At 33.7% G+C, this 18,974-nt stretch overlaps 1 protein-coding gene across 2 annotated transcripts in view; it reads left to right on the top strand.

Annotated features, from left to right (window-relative positions):
- The first annotated feature begins 1,261 nt into the window (after nucleotides 1-1,261).
- Nucleotides 1,262-18,974, top strand: part of LOC124356966 (vesicular glutamate transporter 2-like) — a 28,750-nt gene continuing 11,037 nt past the window's right edge. Inside the window, exons 1-4 of one of the 2 annotated variants that reach the window (XM_046808307.1) lie at nucleotides 1,262-1,381; nucleotides 12,301-12,469; nucleotides 15,736-15,969; nucleotides 18,316-18,490. In XM_046808307.1, coding sequence (XP_046664263.1) covers nucleotides 1,359-1,381; nucleotides 12,301-12,469; nucleotides 15,736-15,969; nucleotides 18,316-18,490 — 601 coding nt within the window. In that variant the 5' untranslated portion in view covers nucleotides 1,262-1,358. Of the gene's footprint in view, nucleotides 1,382-3,835; nucleotides 4,023-12,300; nucleotides 12,470-15,735; nucleotides 15,970-18,315; nucleotides 18,491-18,974 lie in introns of those variants that run through there. The other variant, XM_046808306.1, reaches the window with a different exon arrangement.

Consider the following 18,974-nt stretch of genomic DNA (forward strand, 5'->3'; position numbering starts at 1 on the left):
CAATTAGCGTTAAGGTTGTTTCGTGAACTATTTATAGGCTGAAACTATGCAATTATATTGTACCGGTTGGCCATCGCAGCAGCAGTCAACAGTGCACTGAGAACTCAATCTGTTGTAGTAAGCAACAACCGATTCATTCATTCAATCGTTGATAAAACCGATTTAATCGTTTAAATTTTCATTCAGTTGTTTCTCCAATTCGTGAAAGCAGTTTCACTTGGTTGATTTAGCACTATCAGTTGATTTCTTTCCATGGACAAGTGAATGAAACCAGTCAACTGTATTCTATCGGCGATTTACTAAAACTACTCTTTACAATCTGTTAATAATGTGAGCATACGCCATTTTATTAAATGAATAAAATCCGTTAGTATGGTGTTATCATTCAGACTAATGTGTTTTAAATAATTAGAAATTAAGTATGTCAAAGATCCATCACTTCAGATTTTAGTGATTAGTGATATAATATTTTTTCATAACTAGAATAGTTTAATTTCCCACGTAATTACAGTAGATAAAGTTAGTTTATTTAATACAGTTCAGTATAAATTCAGTTCCATCAATAATAAATATTTATTTGAAACTCAATTTCCTTTGGCAAAGGTCATGGTGGCACATGTCTATTAACTTTAATCTTAAGTACGGTACTACAACCGGAAGTAAAATAAACGCGGAAGTCAAATGGGTCTGCAATTGTTTCATACAATTAGAAAATCATATTGTATTTCTCCAAGTAACTAAAGTGAATTATCTGAGCATGCGCTTAGACAGAAGGCTTACATGGAAATCACACATTTGGACAAAACAACATTAATTTGACTTCTCGGATCTAAATCAAAACTCATTTTGAAGAACAAGATACTATTACATAAAACTATCCTAAAACCTGCGTGGGCATATGGTGTGCAGTTATGGGGCACAGCAAGCAACTCAAATCTAGAGAAACTTCAACCGCATCAATCAAAATAGTTAAGAAGATTTTCTAAAGCGCGATAATTCTAAAAATGTGTACAGATTTTACCGATCTGCTATCACGGAACTACCTTTTAGATTCTTGAATTAATTAGGTCAGTGTTAATATATAGCTCAATTTTAATTGTTAATGTTGTTCCTGCATATAACATTTACTTATTATTCTTCTCAAATTGAACAGATTGTAAATAAGTAAAATGCTGTTCGAATAATTTTGCATTTAAAAGCAACCGATTAAAAGGCGATTGCAAAATTCAATCGGTTGTCTCGATCACCCGGCGGGCTCAGCGCGGCTCGAAGTGGCGTGGCGAGATACAGCGCATGCGCAAGTGGCAGAGAGTGTGACTGACGGTGAAAGTTGTGGAGTCTGTGTCCGTGCGCGCACCATGGATAACCTTCCACACCATGGGTGAGTCGAATCTGTCACTCTTGTCAATGGTACTCTTGTCAGTAAAAAATAATTTTAGTCGTACAGAAAATCTTGAAATTCTCCTTGTATAAGACGATGCTTTTACACATTTCTGGATGTGTCAGACTATATAAAAGTAGTTTTTTATAAGAAAACAAAAAATATTTTAACCTTTATTTATGCGATGTGGACAAGGGAAAACCACATCGAGCAGGGGAATAATGGTTGGATTTTCCGCATTTATTCTAGGAACTTTTCTAAGAAACACAAGCATGCTTGAAGTAGAATCTAATGGTATTACATATATGGTGCGGTATACTGATTTTGATCTATTGGAGTGAATTCCCTACACAACTTAACCTAAACATAAGATGATACTAATAATGTTAAAGGAATATTAAAATTAATATTTAAGGACATAATATTGAAACAATATGTAAACTTTACTGAAACTCGTAGTTTACAATCAATTTGTTACTATCAAACTATGTGTTTTATTGACTAACTAAGAACACTTTGGTAAACAGAAAATGTGTATCCTCGCTGTATACAATTTGCAGTATACATATTACAAGTTTTGTCAGTTTGGCCTTCAATTTCCTATGGCATGAGGAATGAATCTAATTACCATATTTTGTAAGTTAACAAATACCAACTTTTCTAAAATAATACAAATTTAAACAGTAGCCCAGCATGTATTGAAAGTTATTTTGATCCGACATAAATATTTTGTTTCGTGTCTGTATTTTCAATAATTTATGTGTCTACGGGTCTCTCTATTTAGTTGTACAGTAAAATTAAGTACTCTGAATGGGTTTGACTTAAAATGGATTTATAAACTTTGAACTAATTTATTTTGCTATTATGGCCCATATGTGAGAAATGCTAGATATTAAAAGCGAAAAATGTGTTATTATTAAACATAGTTACTACTTGCTAATCTAATGTCAACGAAACGTATCAGACATTTATCAGTTTTATTTTTTGTTGAGTTTTAAATGGAGTTTCGGAATATCGTCCACCTACTATGTTCGACTTGTTTTTAATACTAAAAATTTTACAATATTTATATTTTATATAGATCTCGTTTTACACATTCTTGGGGTTCAGCGTTATTCTGTAAAGAATATAAACACACGTACTACAAATAATTCACTAGAACAAAGTCACTGTTAAATTTAATGTATATCTATATAGTATATGTATATGTAATTTAAAAAATAACATAAGCTAGCTCTTAAACATGTATAACTGTATTATGTTTTCACTTATGGTCTCATCCCTACATCTTTAGATCGGAAATTAAAAGGGACAACGTGAACAGTTTAAGAACTTTCTTTCTATTTACTTTTAAAGAGCTTTAATGTTAACCTCAGCGAAGCCTGTAACACGACACGTGGTGTGGCGTTCTTATAACGTGTTTTTTTATATATTACCAAAACCAGAATAGTGGCTAATATGAACTAATGTAATCATACTGTAAAGAAGACATTCATGGTACTCCCGAATTCGTGTTATACAGGGTGTCCTGTAATTAATGACCCTAACTCTACTAAAGTATATTACAGGGGAAAACAAACACATTTCATCATATAATATATAGCCCTATCTTGCTTAGTTTTTTGTCTGTCTGTTTTTTAGAAAATAATTTTTACCTATAAAAATGGTTTGAGATATCAAGTTGAAGCTTTGATAGTTTAATGGTCTTGTTAGTATACGGAGATAAAAGTTTCAAAATAATATAATTTACATTAAAACAAAATGGCATTAAAACTTTTAAAGCCTAATAACTTTAAGGCTAGTGATTTTATAAAAAAAATGAAAATAATAAAAAAATGGCTCTTTTCAATACAAACATTTTGGTACTATGTTGACTGTTATACTTTAAGTATTTATGAAATAATTCAGATTTTTTAAATAATGGTTTGAGTAAATTTAAAACCCCTAATACTTAATAGTACACTAATAAGATAATTAATCTTGCAAAATTTCAACTTTATACCTATCTCAAACTATTTTATGGGTATAAATTAATTTTTAATAAACGCAAACAGCCAGACAGACAAAAATTAATCAAGGTAGGATTATACATTATGTGATAAAATTTGTTTCTTTTCATCTATATTTTATATTTGTAAAGTGTTGGTCATTAATTAGGTGTCAGTATATATTAATGTCTGTATAAGAATGCTTTAGAATCTTGTTCTATAACGCACATGTTAATCAGATTACCTACCATTCCTAAGAATTCTTCAAACTGGGATATTACATTACTTTTATGGCAACCAATAAAACTCACACAGATTATTCTCACTTAATGGCATAGAATAAAAGGAGCCCAGTCAGCAGAGGTTAAAGCATAGATGGTGGGGATGTCAGACTCAACTGATAAGAGCCGTCGGCATGGAAAGTAAATACGAGATACAGTGGAACTCAGACTCCCAGGTATGCGTCAACAATGAAGCATATGTTTTGCATTAATTGTTGTTCTTTTAATAATGTGCCACTTGTTTTATTTTAAGTTTTGGAGGTTCTAAATGTAAAAATACACGTTTTTTAAAATGCATTTTATGAATATTTGTGTTTCTCTGTGTAATGTGCTGAATAAGTGTATAAGTGGATTGAGTCAAACAAAAGAGGGGTAAGCTATTAATATATATGGCGTATTTTAATGCTTCTGTTGATGCTTCTGAGTGAAATAAGTAGATTTTAATCAATGTCATTTAAGAGAATTTCGCAGGGATAACGATAATCTGAGTAAAAATACCGAAGTACTGAAGGAATCGGCAGAACGTAACGAAAATCTTTGCCGAACTGACCATTTTCCGGCTTTTCCCCATAATTTTGGCAAAAATTAATAGAGTTCTCCCTTGGGCCAAAATGAACCTATTTACCAAGTTTCAAGTCCCTACGAACTTTATATCAAGAGTTCCCACTCTTGACAGAATAGCCGGACAAACAATGGTACGATTTTAATACGGATATATCAGTTACCTAAAAATGACACAATACTTAGTTGTGTACACACGATCGAGTATACAATTTGTCAACGCTTATTGGTCTGAAACAGATAATATGAAAAATAAAATTCTATCTTAAATCTAAATCCCGGAACATTGGATTGAAATATAAAATAGGTATAATATTAGAACCAAAGAAAATATTTCTTTGCTAATTAATACGAGCAAAATTAAGAATTGGAATTAAATCTAGATTTGAATGTTTTTCTTTCATAATAAGGATTACATGTCCATTGAAAATACACTTATTGGCTGAGCGTTAGCAAAGCCTATTACTCGTGGCAAATTCTATCTGTCTGCCTGTTTGTTCACACGATATATCGAAAACGAATTGACATATAGCGTTCTATGAACCTTCATTTCTATTCAAGCAACACTGAATCCTATGTTTATGCAGAGGACTCTCTAAGAGCCACTATATGGGATTTGGCTGAGCGTTAGCAAATATTTTTCCACTGTTGTTACTTGTAATCGTGATAGCAACGAGAAAATAGCAGAATAAATGAGTTTGTGAATGAATACATGAATACTTAAATTTGAAGCTGAGTACAATCATACGTGAGTTTTAACTCATATTAACGCTCGCAGCTTATTCATACAGTACATTAGAGTGGGAAACCAATTTAAAAATTTGGTGGGAAGATTTGATTTCACCGCACTCTTGTGTTGTACCTACTTTACCATGATTTTAATATTTAAATACTGCTATGAAACCTATCTCGATGAACAAATTGTGAATGTATTATGTGGCAAGATATCTCGAGAATGAGCATATCTATAGACTTCAAATTGTGCATGAAACTTTATTTCTTAATAGACAAAAAGGAGTTACGATAGTGCATGTCTAGTAATGGAATTTTGCTAGTATTGAAGCCAGTATCGCTCAATAGGCTGACATAACTTGAATAACATGATATAAAAACTTAAAATTTTACTTGCAACTTCAACGAAACCTGTTACACGATACGAGCTGTGGCGTTCTCCTACCTTGTTTCTTTATATTACCCAAATCCAGAATAAAGGTAGATATCGATTAATTTAATTATAGTGTTAGAAAGAAATGCATGGTACTCTCAAATTCGCGTTATATAAGAATGCTTCACAATCTTGTTCCATTGAAGAACATATTAGTTAGATTACCGTCCCTAAGAATGTTTCAAACTTACATTATTATATTATTAGGATATTAAATTACTTTTACGGCAACCAATAAAACTCACACAGATTATTATCACTTAACGGCACATAAAAAAGATAAAAGTCTATTAACTTTAGAAAAATCCGCATTGCACTATATTTAATTTGTGTTACTATTTACATATTGTGAGAAAATATGAAACAAAGTTAAATTGTTATAAAGTAAAATAGAGTTTATGTTATTAAGAGAATTTATATCCGTTTCACGGTTATTATTGTTAACTTACATTATTAATTTTGTTATATATTTTGCATAAATCAATAAATCTTACGCTCTAGATGGGTCTTTTTTGGATTATATATATGACTATGTTGTTCTGCTGACAACACAATTCATTATGATTTTTGCTCATGACTTTATGGTATTTACAGTAATTAATATTTTATTTGATCAAGTATTGAAATACTTAACACATGTAGTAAAGTTCCTGATTCGTAGTTATTCATAATGTATTACGAAAACTATTGATTTGGTACTGGTAGTGCAACGATGTGGATACCTACCACTTCAAATGAGAAAAAGGTGTATTTGCAAGTTTATGCAATGATCATAGTTGTGGTGGCTGACGCTTCGCAACGTCTGGATGTGCTAGAAGTGAGACTATGTAGATACCCTGTCATATGTAAACAAAGTCTATGAAATGATCCTATTTATTGTGTTGCTGATGTTTCGCATAGTCTAGAACACATTTTTATTGTGAAAATGAGGACGACGACCAAAACAAAACTGGATGGCTACTGATACCAATTAGGAATAAGATACATTTGCCTTTCCGAAATGGTTTGAATGTTTAGCACTCATGTGCAGAGTCTGATGGAAGACTTGTTATCTAGTTACAAAATAGTTTAGGAGTATTAATTAGTATGAAATAAGCTGAAGATGTTGAAATAAATTCCGAACAGGAAGGTCATAATAAGTCAACGGAAATAAGACCTCCCCCTACATTTGTCCCAAACTGTTCGAATATAAAGGATATGATTGTAAACACTGAAAAAATAACAATAAGTTACTCTTATTCTTACAAATGTATAACCAGAGGCAAGGTAAAAATTAACACTGTGTTCATTGACCCATAGTTTTCTCGATAAGCACTAAAATAAGTTAAGATAAGTTTTCATATATACTAAACAAAGAAAAACAGAACTTACAAGGTTGCGCTTAAATGTGAACTTCTGTACTGTTAGAAATAATGGTATGATATTTTATATCAAATCTATGAAGTGCCAGATCTAAGCTATCCCTAATTATTCTTTTAGTCGTTTCAGAGCACCTAATAGCAAGGTGTTCTCTAGTGATCTAAGCGGGGCATTCGGAAAACTTTTGTTCAATGATTGACTTTTGTTCAAAATAAAATTACTTCTTCCTCATACTTTCTAAAATGTTCTTAAATATTTCCTATCTGAAAGATGCTTCAGTATTAGATTCAAAAACTATTATTTAGACCTAAACAAAAACTGAATCCAGAGTTCCATAAGGTAACTTATTGGGGCCTCTTTTGTACTCTTAACAGATTTATCAACGAATCAAGTTACGTAACTGCATCCTTTGTAGACGACACTGGCTTTTCATCAAAACAAATCTATGAGATCTTGCAAGATGTTTTGAATTTAATATCTGATTGGCTTAATCTCTGTAGAACAAAGGTGAATAAAAATATATCTCAACATGTTAAATTTACTCTTAACGTGGAAAGGTCTAGTCATGCTTTCTTTAACAACATTCAACAAACTCATCACACTGATATAAAATATTTAGGAATCCTTAACCCTTGATAGGCGATTAACATGGCGATCCCCTATTTGGAACAAACTATTGCAGCTTAACACTTTGGAACATGTATTGGTTTTTGGAAGAAAATCGTATTTCTCTCTTGCAGATAAATTAATTGATACTACTTCACAGTTGTTTTGAAACCTGTCTGAACATATGCGATTCAAGTGTGTGGCACTGCGGCTTTATCAAATCAGAAAAAAGTCCAGAACAATGGATGTAAGCTCAATGGCTCGTTATAAATGCGGTAACTCAAGAGGTACTGGAATTACATATGACGAATAGGTGATCTCAAAGTATAGGTTACGCTACATAACTAACCTTGACGGACGTCAAAACCATCTACTGGACAGCAGTGAGCACCTTTAAAGAATTAAAACTTAAAAGGAACGAACTTTATTGATTTAAGTGAACATTTCTATCTCTTCACGTTGTTTAAGGTCTCATTGCGGTAATTAAACATTGTTCGTTTAATATATTATATTTATTGATTGTTTAAATTGTATTAAATAAATTGTAAATCAAAATAAAAGACAAAATTGTTTAGTTAAAACCACTTATTATTAAAACACACGTGATGCTCGGACAGTTTATCTTAATCCAATAATAAACTTAATATTAGCTGATGAATTATAATGATGAATTCCTGATTATTATTTGCCTAAAAATACTATAATAGCTGTTTTAGTGATTAACTGCAAGTAGTAATGGCAAGATATTATAAGACTTTAACTATCGATGGTGTCAGTGATACAGAATGTACACAGTTTAGTTTGTAATAGATGTTATATACAGTAATTAAATAGTAATTTAATTTAATTAACAAAACTGTAAATTTGTGCATGTACGCTACTTGAGATTGGCCTCCTTCGACTCTATGGAAGGACATATTTACAGATGCAGTTGGAACCTCAAAGCAAGTGCAATGTTTTTGTTGGTCGGGAAAACCATCGAATAGTCAGCGGTTGACGAGGGATACGTGCTGATTAGGTAAACACAATTATATGTTTGCTAGTGTTTGCTAGATCGAACAGAATAAAAGAATGGCAATCAGGTGGTATAACGAATATAGACAGAAAAGCAAAGACAGCACACAGTATTGTAACAGTATTAATACACCTTCATATTTTCCAAGAACGAATAATGATGGTACAAAAACAACGAGCCACGTGGTCTTACGAAGCAGGCATGTATGACGAAGAAATTAAACTAATCATAACTATTAATTATGATGTTCGTCTTTCCGCCTCGCGGAAGCTACAATTGCAATATTGTGTTGAAGTTTTGCATAACACTCAAATAATATGTATTTAAAATATGCTACTTACGTTTATTACCATATTACACCGTAAGTGGTTTCAGTGATAAAACTATACCGACTCCTGCTTCAGGATTCCTCCACAAATAATAATATAATATATTAATATAAAACTAACTTTATATACTTACAACCTTAACACACTTATACTTAATATATTTCTAGTGTTACTGAAATCGTTGGGTATATTCAATCATATGTAATTTTGCACAGAAATTCAAGTTATGTTATTGGAGATCATAAAAACTGATGTTCCCTGCGACATTAGGGTTTTGAAACACAGCTTTAAAGTTCAAAGTCTAATACCAATTATTCAAAAACGGATTAGGTTATTGGTATATTTTCAAGTGAACATGAATTATCTTAGGAATGTTAGGTATACCATTTAAAAAGATGGCAGAGATAACATTTAGGTATACGTTATACCTAACATCTATGTTGTACAGCAGTAAATTGCGGTCGAAGCCGCGGGTATCGGTAGTATTGTATTCGTTGTAAGTTTCTAGTAAACTGAATTAAAATAATATTTTGTTAATCTATTAAAACACATGTTGAAAAACCTCTACCTATCGTCTCTCAAAGTATAGTTTTCAGCCAATCTTCTTTGCTGTGAAGATTCTAATTTTCTAAGTAAAACATCGTAAAAACATATATGAATGTCAATTCTATCGCTGTCGGTCACACATACCGACAAAACAGTGGCGTAACTAGGACTTTCCTTTGGGGGAGGGTTAATCAGACTGAAGAGCACGCCGCCGTGTGGAATAGGGAACAATTATAAATTTTAATAAATTATATAAGCTTAGTTAAAATTTAAACACTGAACTGCTGTATATCAAACCATTTGAGTGACTGTTATACGGCTATTTTTGGGCATTCTATCCTCCCTTATTCCCCCTTAGTTACGCCACTCCTGCAAACATTTTTTCAGGCCATATCTAGCGCAAATTTCTCTCCTTCATAATTTGTACTATGATGTGATCACACGGTTAACTATTTAAAATTTGAAAAGTTAAAAAATGTCGGTACTATGGACCCTATTTATCTCGTAACCTTAAGAACTGCACTGCTCCGTGAGCTTGTGTCGTCAGGTATTGGGAAAATATCCCGTCTTGGAACTATTTTTGAAGCTTGATTATCACCCATTCAGTTTACTATCATATACGTATTTTCACTACTTCATATAACAACACCCCAGCGGTTTCTCAAAAGTATGATCTCTGAAAAATTTCAGTAAAATCCTATATTTCAAAAAACGTCTTACTGCATTGGTCTAACTAGCATTACTAGAACTCCAGACATATTAGATAGTACATTGTATACCGTTACACGTCACCGGGTCCCAGAAGCGGTCGGTGTCAACCCTGCTATGACCTCGCTTCCATTGCCTTGCTGTCAAGGTCACGCAGCACTCGCTTTCGCTCGCACAGACTTCCTTACTCTCAGAATTCCCTAAAACCGATCTGGGCACATGTTATGTAACAACTGCGCAGTTGGATTGACTGCCTTCAATTCCGGGCATTTTTTTTTTCTATGTGACACGATGAGCTGTCGTAACCTGATGTTCGACATTTCTGAATCTCGTGACAAATCATGCAGAAATATAAATACATTTCACATATTTTAGCCCGAATTATTTCGTCTAGTATAAGACATATTATCGTCAACAAGTGGCATAATTATGGGGAGAATGATGAGGAGTAGAAACGCCGCAAAAGCACAAAAAACGTATATCAGCATTCTGACTAGTCTGAAATAAAGCATTTACATGTTTTATTTTGAATTAGACCTATCTGATTTAATCAAAATTAGATTTAATCAAATGTATTCAATACCCCCTCCCTAGCGGTGGGGGTGCTCTTTGATCAGATTCATCCACCCAAAACCAAGCCATAGTTACGCCACTGTGGCTGCAGTCACAGACATTACTGGTTGCTGTAACCTAGTCCAGCTATATTCTGTAAAATTGCCAAGTGCCGCGTAATCATCTGCCTGGTTGTCGACATTTTCCGGTTTAGAAACAAAGTGGTTTTCAACCGTGACTTCCTTTACATCGTTTCCTGGAGGAAGTCAAAGTGCTTTTATTTCGCTCAATACTTTGTAGCCAGTAATAATGATCACAAACTATGCTGTAAGTATTATTGTATCCAACAAAACTGTTCTTTTCACTTGGATACAGATATTTTAACTTGTTTAATGTAAAATGGTTGATTTAGAGAGTTTTCACTATTATTTTGGATCTATGTAATTTATTTATTATAAAAAACATAAGAATGAAAACCGTACTGCAGTGTACATATTGTAGATTGTTGTCAGACTGAGTGGTGTGTACTGAGCGATTTAGTTTTGCTGTGTCAAATACTATATAGAGTTGATAAACATGTCAAACTGAGTTAATATTTTTAGTTATTACTAGAAATCCTAATTTAATTAGTCCTTCAGACGTTTTAAAAATTAGATAAAATTTGAACAGCTGAAATATTAATATAGTTTTGAGAAATACCGTATTGCAACAACGTTTTTGCAAAATACACATTTTCTCTATGCCCATAACAATAATGTTGTGAGTGTTTTAGAGTTTGATCAACTCCTTGGAAAGAATGGCTTACCAACTTAAAGTGACTAATGAACCTAGCAGAGATATATTTATAAGATCGAGCTCACGAATCCACAAGCCATATTTTATTTGTTGCTATCATGAAGATTACCGCAATTTATCGATGTATAAAAACTACCTATTAGTAGAATTTTAATTCATTTGATAAAACGAGTAAAATTTAAGAAGACCTTTTTAGGACACTGTAAAACAGTTTTTGATTTGTCTTTCTGTATATCTTGAGAACGAATTGAGCTTATAGGTTTGAAATGTTGCTGTCACTCAGGAGGTTGGCATGATTCCTCTTCTGTTTAACTTCCGCCGGATGAATTGAACAATATACTTGCAATTTTGCATGCAACTTCATTCCTACATATAAAAAATAGAGTTCTATGATGAAAGTCTTGATAATATTTTGCTGAGCACCGGCGAAACATAACTCTCTGCAGCATATCTTGCGACCGAATTAAGTTATAGGTTTGAACTTCAGCAAAGCCTGTTACTCGACACGTGAGGTAGCGTACTCTTGCCTTGTTTTAAGAGCAATGAGTTTTAAGACTGAGTGATTACGTAACATTGCCACAACCACAAAGCAGTTCCAATTTAACGCTTTCTAGTCAATTTCACAGCTAACAAAGTCTACTAAAACGACGAATACCACAAGTGAGCGTGTTATCAAACCTTTCTTGCGGTTTGTGGTTAGTTGTAGTACTGTAATGAAAATGTAATGAAAAAAGTGGACAAACAATAGTGTGCGTGAAATCTAGTGGACATCTTAAATAGAGTGCACAGTCTTAAATTCAATGGCACTGATGTGAACTTTCTGATTATAATAAGTATTTTCTTGTGCTTTATGGAAAGAAGATTGCTACTGTCAAGATGCTTAAGAATAAGATCACGTTCTTTGATGCCCCTAAAGTATTTCCACCTGCAATAATTTAGCGAGCATCATTGTGCAGCAAAGAGCCGTTCTATTCTAATATACTTAAATGTTATGATTATTGATTCGTGTTGCAGGCACACGGGGCACAGATGGATGTTCTGGAAGAGAAGACGTCACCTAGTGACATTCCTCGCGTTCCTGGGGTTCTTCAACGTTTACACTCTCAGGGTGAACTTGAGTGTTGCTATTGTCGCCATGAACTCTCCATACAACGTTACTCTGGACAACGGAACAATTGTGGAGGTGAGCCACCAGCTATATAAGCCACCAGTGGCGAAAATAAGATTCAGCAGCGCCCTAGCCCTAAGTACTAACATTAAAAGTGTGAGACTCAGGATTGTCTTTATTGAGATGAAGATCCTGGTGTTGGAGATCCTGATGATTCAAAAGGTGTTGTAGCGCATAGAACAAGGACCATAATAGGGGAAAATAATAGAAAAGACCTAAGACAATTTTTAAATATGAAACTCTTAAAATTATGTTTTATGGAATTCTTAAAACAAAGCACCAGCAATAAATTGTAAAATTTAAGTTACTTTCATTTAAGTTGAACAGTTTGGAAACAATTATTGTACTCCTTAAATTCATCGCTTGTAATAATAATATAAACAACTTTTAGATAATTGTTTGCTATTGTTTAGATAATATTATTCCTCACGAATTTTGTTTACGTTAAATTGCCCTTGTGTTCATCTACCTCATAATTACATTATTAATTTTAATCAGCTTAATTAAAAAATAACAATTATTTAAACCTATATTTACTTCTCTCTCCTATAATTTTGACATTTAAATCATTCTTCCCGCACAAAAATTGTTAATTTTTTTCAGTATTTTAATATCAAAATTATCTTCAACCAAAATAGTGATGAATGTTAAGAAGACAGGAAGACTGCAGGCAAGAAAGCTATGAAAAACAATATTATTATGAAGTACTACCACTTGTGTTGCCTGCCACCTCATCCTTCTTCTCCATTTAGCTGGACTAGGGAATAGACCTAAATATAGGCAGCAACCCAAAATTGTGCTTGATTCCCCTTGAGACCAATGCTGGGATACTAACAGTCCCAGTTTTACTAGGCTTTAAGAGCCACAGAGTCAGTACTGTATTTCCCTTTTTGAAGCTTTTTCGAAGATATCTCTCTAGTGAAGTGTATAAAACTTTTGAGTGAGACCAACTTTCTTTAACTACTTTTTAAGAACCTCAAACCCATAGACTTTCAGATTTCACATTCTAATTTGTCAAGAAGATTATCAGTTTTGAACCCAAATTTCAGCTTCTTTCTTCTGGAAGAACATGGTTTCTGACAGCTTCCATCCTCAAGAAATCTTCAAGATCTAGCAGCTGTTGAAGTCTTCCAGCTCACTGCTTCTGGGAGCTCCCTATCTCCGGTATGTATCTATGGGAGCTCATTGGCATTGGCAGCCTAATTCATTTTACACATCATTCTACTAAGAGATCTCAGACACAAGGTGCATCCTATCTTTGGCAGATTCTGGGCTTTGGAAACTCCCGGTCTTTGGCATTTCTCGACCTTTGGCACGGGCAGCTCATGGGCTGTTAAAGCTATCGGCCTGTATGTGGCAGCTCTCGGACTTTGAAGCTTCCGAATCCAGAAAACTTCCATTCTCTAGCAGTTTCTGCCCTCGGAAAGGCCTAAAGGAGGTTTTGGCCTCTGCATGGCATTTGCTAACTTTCTGTCTGTAAATATAGACTTTTGCTCATTAAATCTGTACTAGCATATTCAAAATTTCCAATTCTAAGTGATTTCGGATTTTAATAAATTTGACTTTCCAATAGTGAGACGTGGCAGACCTTAATATCTGAGAGGTTTCTGTTATTTTAACGGTCGTGATATTTGAATATAAAATAGTTTTATAACTAATCAATATATCCATTGGCTTACTAGTGTAGAAACTGTTTTTTGTGGGCTGGAGCTTTTCATTCTTGAGCCAATTGAAGTTCAAATAAAAACCACATTTTCTTAACATTTATTTAATAAAAAGTGCATACCAATTTTGGATTAAAGTTATTCAACCACAAGATGTATATCGAGTAATTGACTATAAGATTATTTATAAAGGTAAGTGTTTTAACTCAAATGGTAATGAAAACCATCCTGGGTATGATATTAGATAAATACATTCTTTTATCCTCTTCAAATATTTAGTAATCGATACAAGTTTCACACAAAACCAAACAGTGAAGAAGATCTTGGGGACTTGTTAATGAGAAATATAATTGGAACTACTAAAGTCCCTTCCTCTTCTCCATCATTGATTGGATGCAGTGCGCACGGTTATCCCAGAGTCTGCGACGGCGCAGCGCGGCGGGCGGTAGGACGCATGTGAAAGGCGCAGGTCGTTCGCTGACCTGACCTAGGCAACGGTCCTTGGCCTAATATAAAGACCATGTGCTTGCTGTAATTACTTCCAGTCTTCGTGATAGTCAATGCCCTTGTATTGGTTGTTTACCTCGCAGGAACTTAAATAATTATATGGGAAACTATGGATTTCTAAGATTTTCTAAGATACAAATCTTTTTCTGAAAATTATCTGTGTCTACAACTTACACTTACTAAATGTATATGTAGTAGTAATAATAGTAATACATAATCGTAGTACGTTGTTATTTTTCCGTACCGTATTTCATGTCCAGTTCAATAATAAAGTATAATTTAGTACATGTACTTAATTGAAATTGTAAGGTTATCTTCTTCAAGTTTAATGTTTAATGCTGACTCAATTTGATATGCAATGATCGTTATGTTTCAATATAAAAAGGAATCACGAATAAATATAAACAATACAATTATTGGACAGTATGGCAGTAAAAATGGTGAAAACTAGCTATATTTTATAGAATCACAATAATCAGTTAATCCGTTCTAGTAGCTGGTTAATTTCCACAAAATTGGCCTTAGCTAATCTCCTGAGTTGCGACATAACTGGCTAATCTCCCTAGTATGTGGCCTTGGGTTGAGGGATATGGCAAGACAGGAACCGGTATATTTCCGCAGCGTTGGCCTATATTGTCTAGATCTACATTGCGGAATAGATAGTTGGCTAATCTCCCATATGGACCTTGAATTGAGACGCATTTTTCTGGTTTCCTAGATGGTGACTCAGAGGCAATTTCAATGAAATTTAACAAAGCATAAAAAAAAACCACACAGAATAGTTTATTATTAAAATTGTAATTTCAAACATACTTCAGAGTACGCGTCATAAGATTTAAAATTGAATTTATAAATAATGTGGAACAGTGGGGCGAATATACAGATGTATAATTTAGTAGGATTTACTCACACATTCTTCTGATGAAAATGGTCAAAATAATTTGAATTTGTTTTAGTCCAGTTACATCAATATTTGACGGTTATTTATGTAATAAAATAGTGGATTGATACAATTAGGTAACCTTTTTTTTGTTGAGCATTTTCATATTAGAATTTTCCCGAGCCTAATTCGCCTTTTATTAAAAAGATCCTGTGTTCTCTTGATTTCAGAAACAAGACTTCGACTGGGACTCCAAGACACAAGGATTTGTCCTGAGCTCATTCTTCTACGGGTACATCGCCACCCAGATTCTAGGGGGGTGGCTAGGTGCCTGTCTGGGTGGCAGTCGGGTTTACGGTGTGGGGGTGGCCGTCACGGCACTCTTCACTTTATTCACCCCTACTGTGGCCAACGCCAGCGTCTTCTTGCTTCTGGGGATCAGATTCATTGAGGGTCTCTTTGAGGTATGTCAGCTTAAAGATGAAAGAAAATTGTGGAAACTCCAATAATACCCTACACAACTACATAATTTGACACTAACAAAAAATATAAAAATGGCATTGCCACTTCCAGGCCAATAAGTGTTCAACAGTGTCAGTAATCATCCAATATAAATCTATAAACTACCAAACCAGTTCTAAATGTATTGGAAAGTGATTTAATTAAATGAGTTGTTTATAATATTCTCACACTTCTCTTACTTGTCAAGAAAATCTAACGAGGATTTTCTTTCATTATAAAAAAATGAAACTATCAAATTTATTAGAATTTGCCAAAAGTTATCATATTAAGTTTTCAACAAGTCACATTGTAATTTTTAAAGTTACTGATATTTAAAATAATTGAATATTTACCAAACCACTTACATAATTATTAATTATGCATACTTTTAACTAGCAATAAAATAAATAACACTAAACGATATCCTTAGGGCATAACTAAATAAAATATAATCTTTGTTGAGTTATAATGTGTTTGATATATGACAGCGTTATTGTTATATTTACAGGAATACAATATGATAACTAAAGAGTAAAATAGGTAATAATTATTATAATCATGGTAAATTAATCTTGAAATAATAACTAACGAGGGAATTGATTAATAATTATAGCCTACTTATGATAATATAACCTTACAGCATGATGGATAGCGAGAAAAACACGTAAAAAGGAATGTTTTATCGGGCACTACTGATTAACAGCTAAACCATTAGTGCTTCTCCTTTCCTTAATCATCAACCATAAAGTCCTGACACGACATTATAACCATAAAGAATGCTTCATCTGTTTGAAATATTGGATGCGTTAACCTCAATAGCGTTAAAAGAATAATATTCACTCCCTCGATAGCAAAATTGTACAATCATTTATAGAATGTGGTAATGCTTCATTTGAGTTTTTATAATGGTTCATAAATTATATATTCATGAAACGTTTTAAGGTATGTTTATAAGTCGTGGTTCGGTCCGCAGCGAATGTCGGCAGTGTCCATTTACAGTGCTGCTTGTTGACAACGAATGGCAACCACCAGCCAGTGATTCATAGAGATCTGATTACATAGCTGTTAGTGATACTACTGAATGCAATCATTAACTATTCAAACGATCATATTTACAGTGCTGTCTGTGGATAGCAACCACCAGCCAGTGATTCACACAGATCTGATTACATAGCTGTTAGTGATACTACTGAATGCAATCAGCAACCAGCTATTCAAACGATCATATTTACAGTGCTGCTTGTAGATAGCAACCACCAGCCAGTGATTCGCTCATATCTAATTACATAATTGTTTGTCATGGGATGCAATCACTAACCGATTTGCACAATTTACACGATTATGTCACACACAATTACACGTGCTCATCTAAGACTACTGGGCACGACCTTTGATTGTACTAGTTGCGTAACTTGTGTAATCTAAGGTATGCCCACTTGCCCGTTACTCGCATTTATCTAAGTACTGTGCTTTATCATTCATTATTGTGTTGCTCTTACTTTGCAAGCATAATATATGAAGGTGTACATATGAATGTAAAAACTATTTAGGTGGGAAAAAGTGACGTACTGGGATGTTACCGTTTGTAATTATTCTACTCGTAGGAAAAATTTTATTTTTTGTCAGTCATTCTATCTGTCTGTCTGTCCACACGGAATCTCTAAACAGACTGACATTAGACTTGAAATTGTGCATGAAACTTCATTTCTATATGAGGAACACCGAGTTTGATTATGGTGTATGTCACTCCATGGGATTTACCTGGGCGTTAATGAATAATTATACATTGGTATTATGGGTAACAGTGACAATATACTCTTATGACTCATGTGCCCTAATTATCCCAAAACGTCCAACATCTGTTTATGGTGACTTGTGTAGACTATTATTATTTCAACACTGATATGAAACCAAATGTAATGAAAAAATGTGAATGTATCAAGTGGCAAGATCTTTGGAGATAGATTTCATCCGTAGTTTTGAATTTTGCATGAAACTTTATTTTACATAGACATGAATGAGTTGTATAATGTTTATTGTCCAACCACGGAATTCGGCTGAACGTCGGTGAAAATTATCGCTCAGTAGACTGACAAAATTTATATTTTGTTTCCCAGGTTGCGTAAAACTTTCTTTGCCGAAAAAATTGTCTGTAGTTCTATTTCAAAATAGTGAAATTAGCTGAAGCCTGTTACACGACAAGTGGCATAGCATATCTTATCTTGTATTACTAGATACTTTTAATTAGTTGTAAGTTTCCTAAAACGTTGTAATAATCGTCTGTGAACTAAACTTCATGCTGCTGACAGGGTGTCACGTACCCGTGTATCCATGCCGTCTGGTCCCGATGGGCGCCTCCCCAGGAGCGAGCTCGGATGGCTTCCATCGCCTTCTCGGGCAGCTTTGTTGGCACCGTAGTCGCCTTTCCCGTGTGCGGCTTTATCGCCAACTCTCTAGGCTGGCCGTACATCTTCTACATCACAGGTGAGTGTAAAAATTGACGTGCCTTAAGTCAAAAAATTATTACAGATAGGATTCGAACAAATTCAGAGGATTGGCCGAGAGGGCTCCCCGACTAAGCAATTTCAATATCTCTTGGTAAAACAGGAAGACCAGAGTTTTGGTTGTTTTACGCAGCCAGGTAGTACTTCCGCTCATTCCACGTTATCACCAAAAATGAGGCAGTAATAAACTGAGTGCAATAGTTATGGGTTTGCTTTTATTCTAAGATAAAACATAGCGATGGCAGACCATTCATGTACAGTGAAAATAAAAATGGTATTAGAGTAAATTTGGATATAAACCAATCTTGTCAAACAAGAAATCTAGACATAAATAATTGTACTTTTATTATGACTTTGGACATATCAAAGATGACCATTTAAGATGGAATACATTAAACACAAATACAATCACAGGAAACAAATATTGTTTGAAATTGTTTACTAATGAAATTATCAACTGCATC

Source organism: Homalodisca vitripennis, chromosome 3 (assembly GCF_021130785.1).
Source record: "Homalodisca vitripennis isolate AUS2020 chromosome 3, UT_GWSS_2.1, whole genome shotgun sequence".
NCBI lineage: Eukaryota > Metazoa > Arthropoda > Insecta > Hemiptera > Cicadellidae > Homalodisca > Homalodisca vitripennis.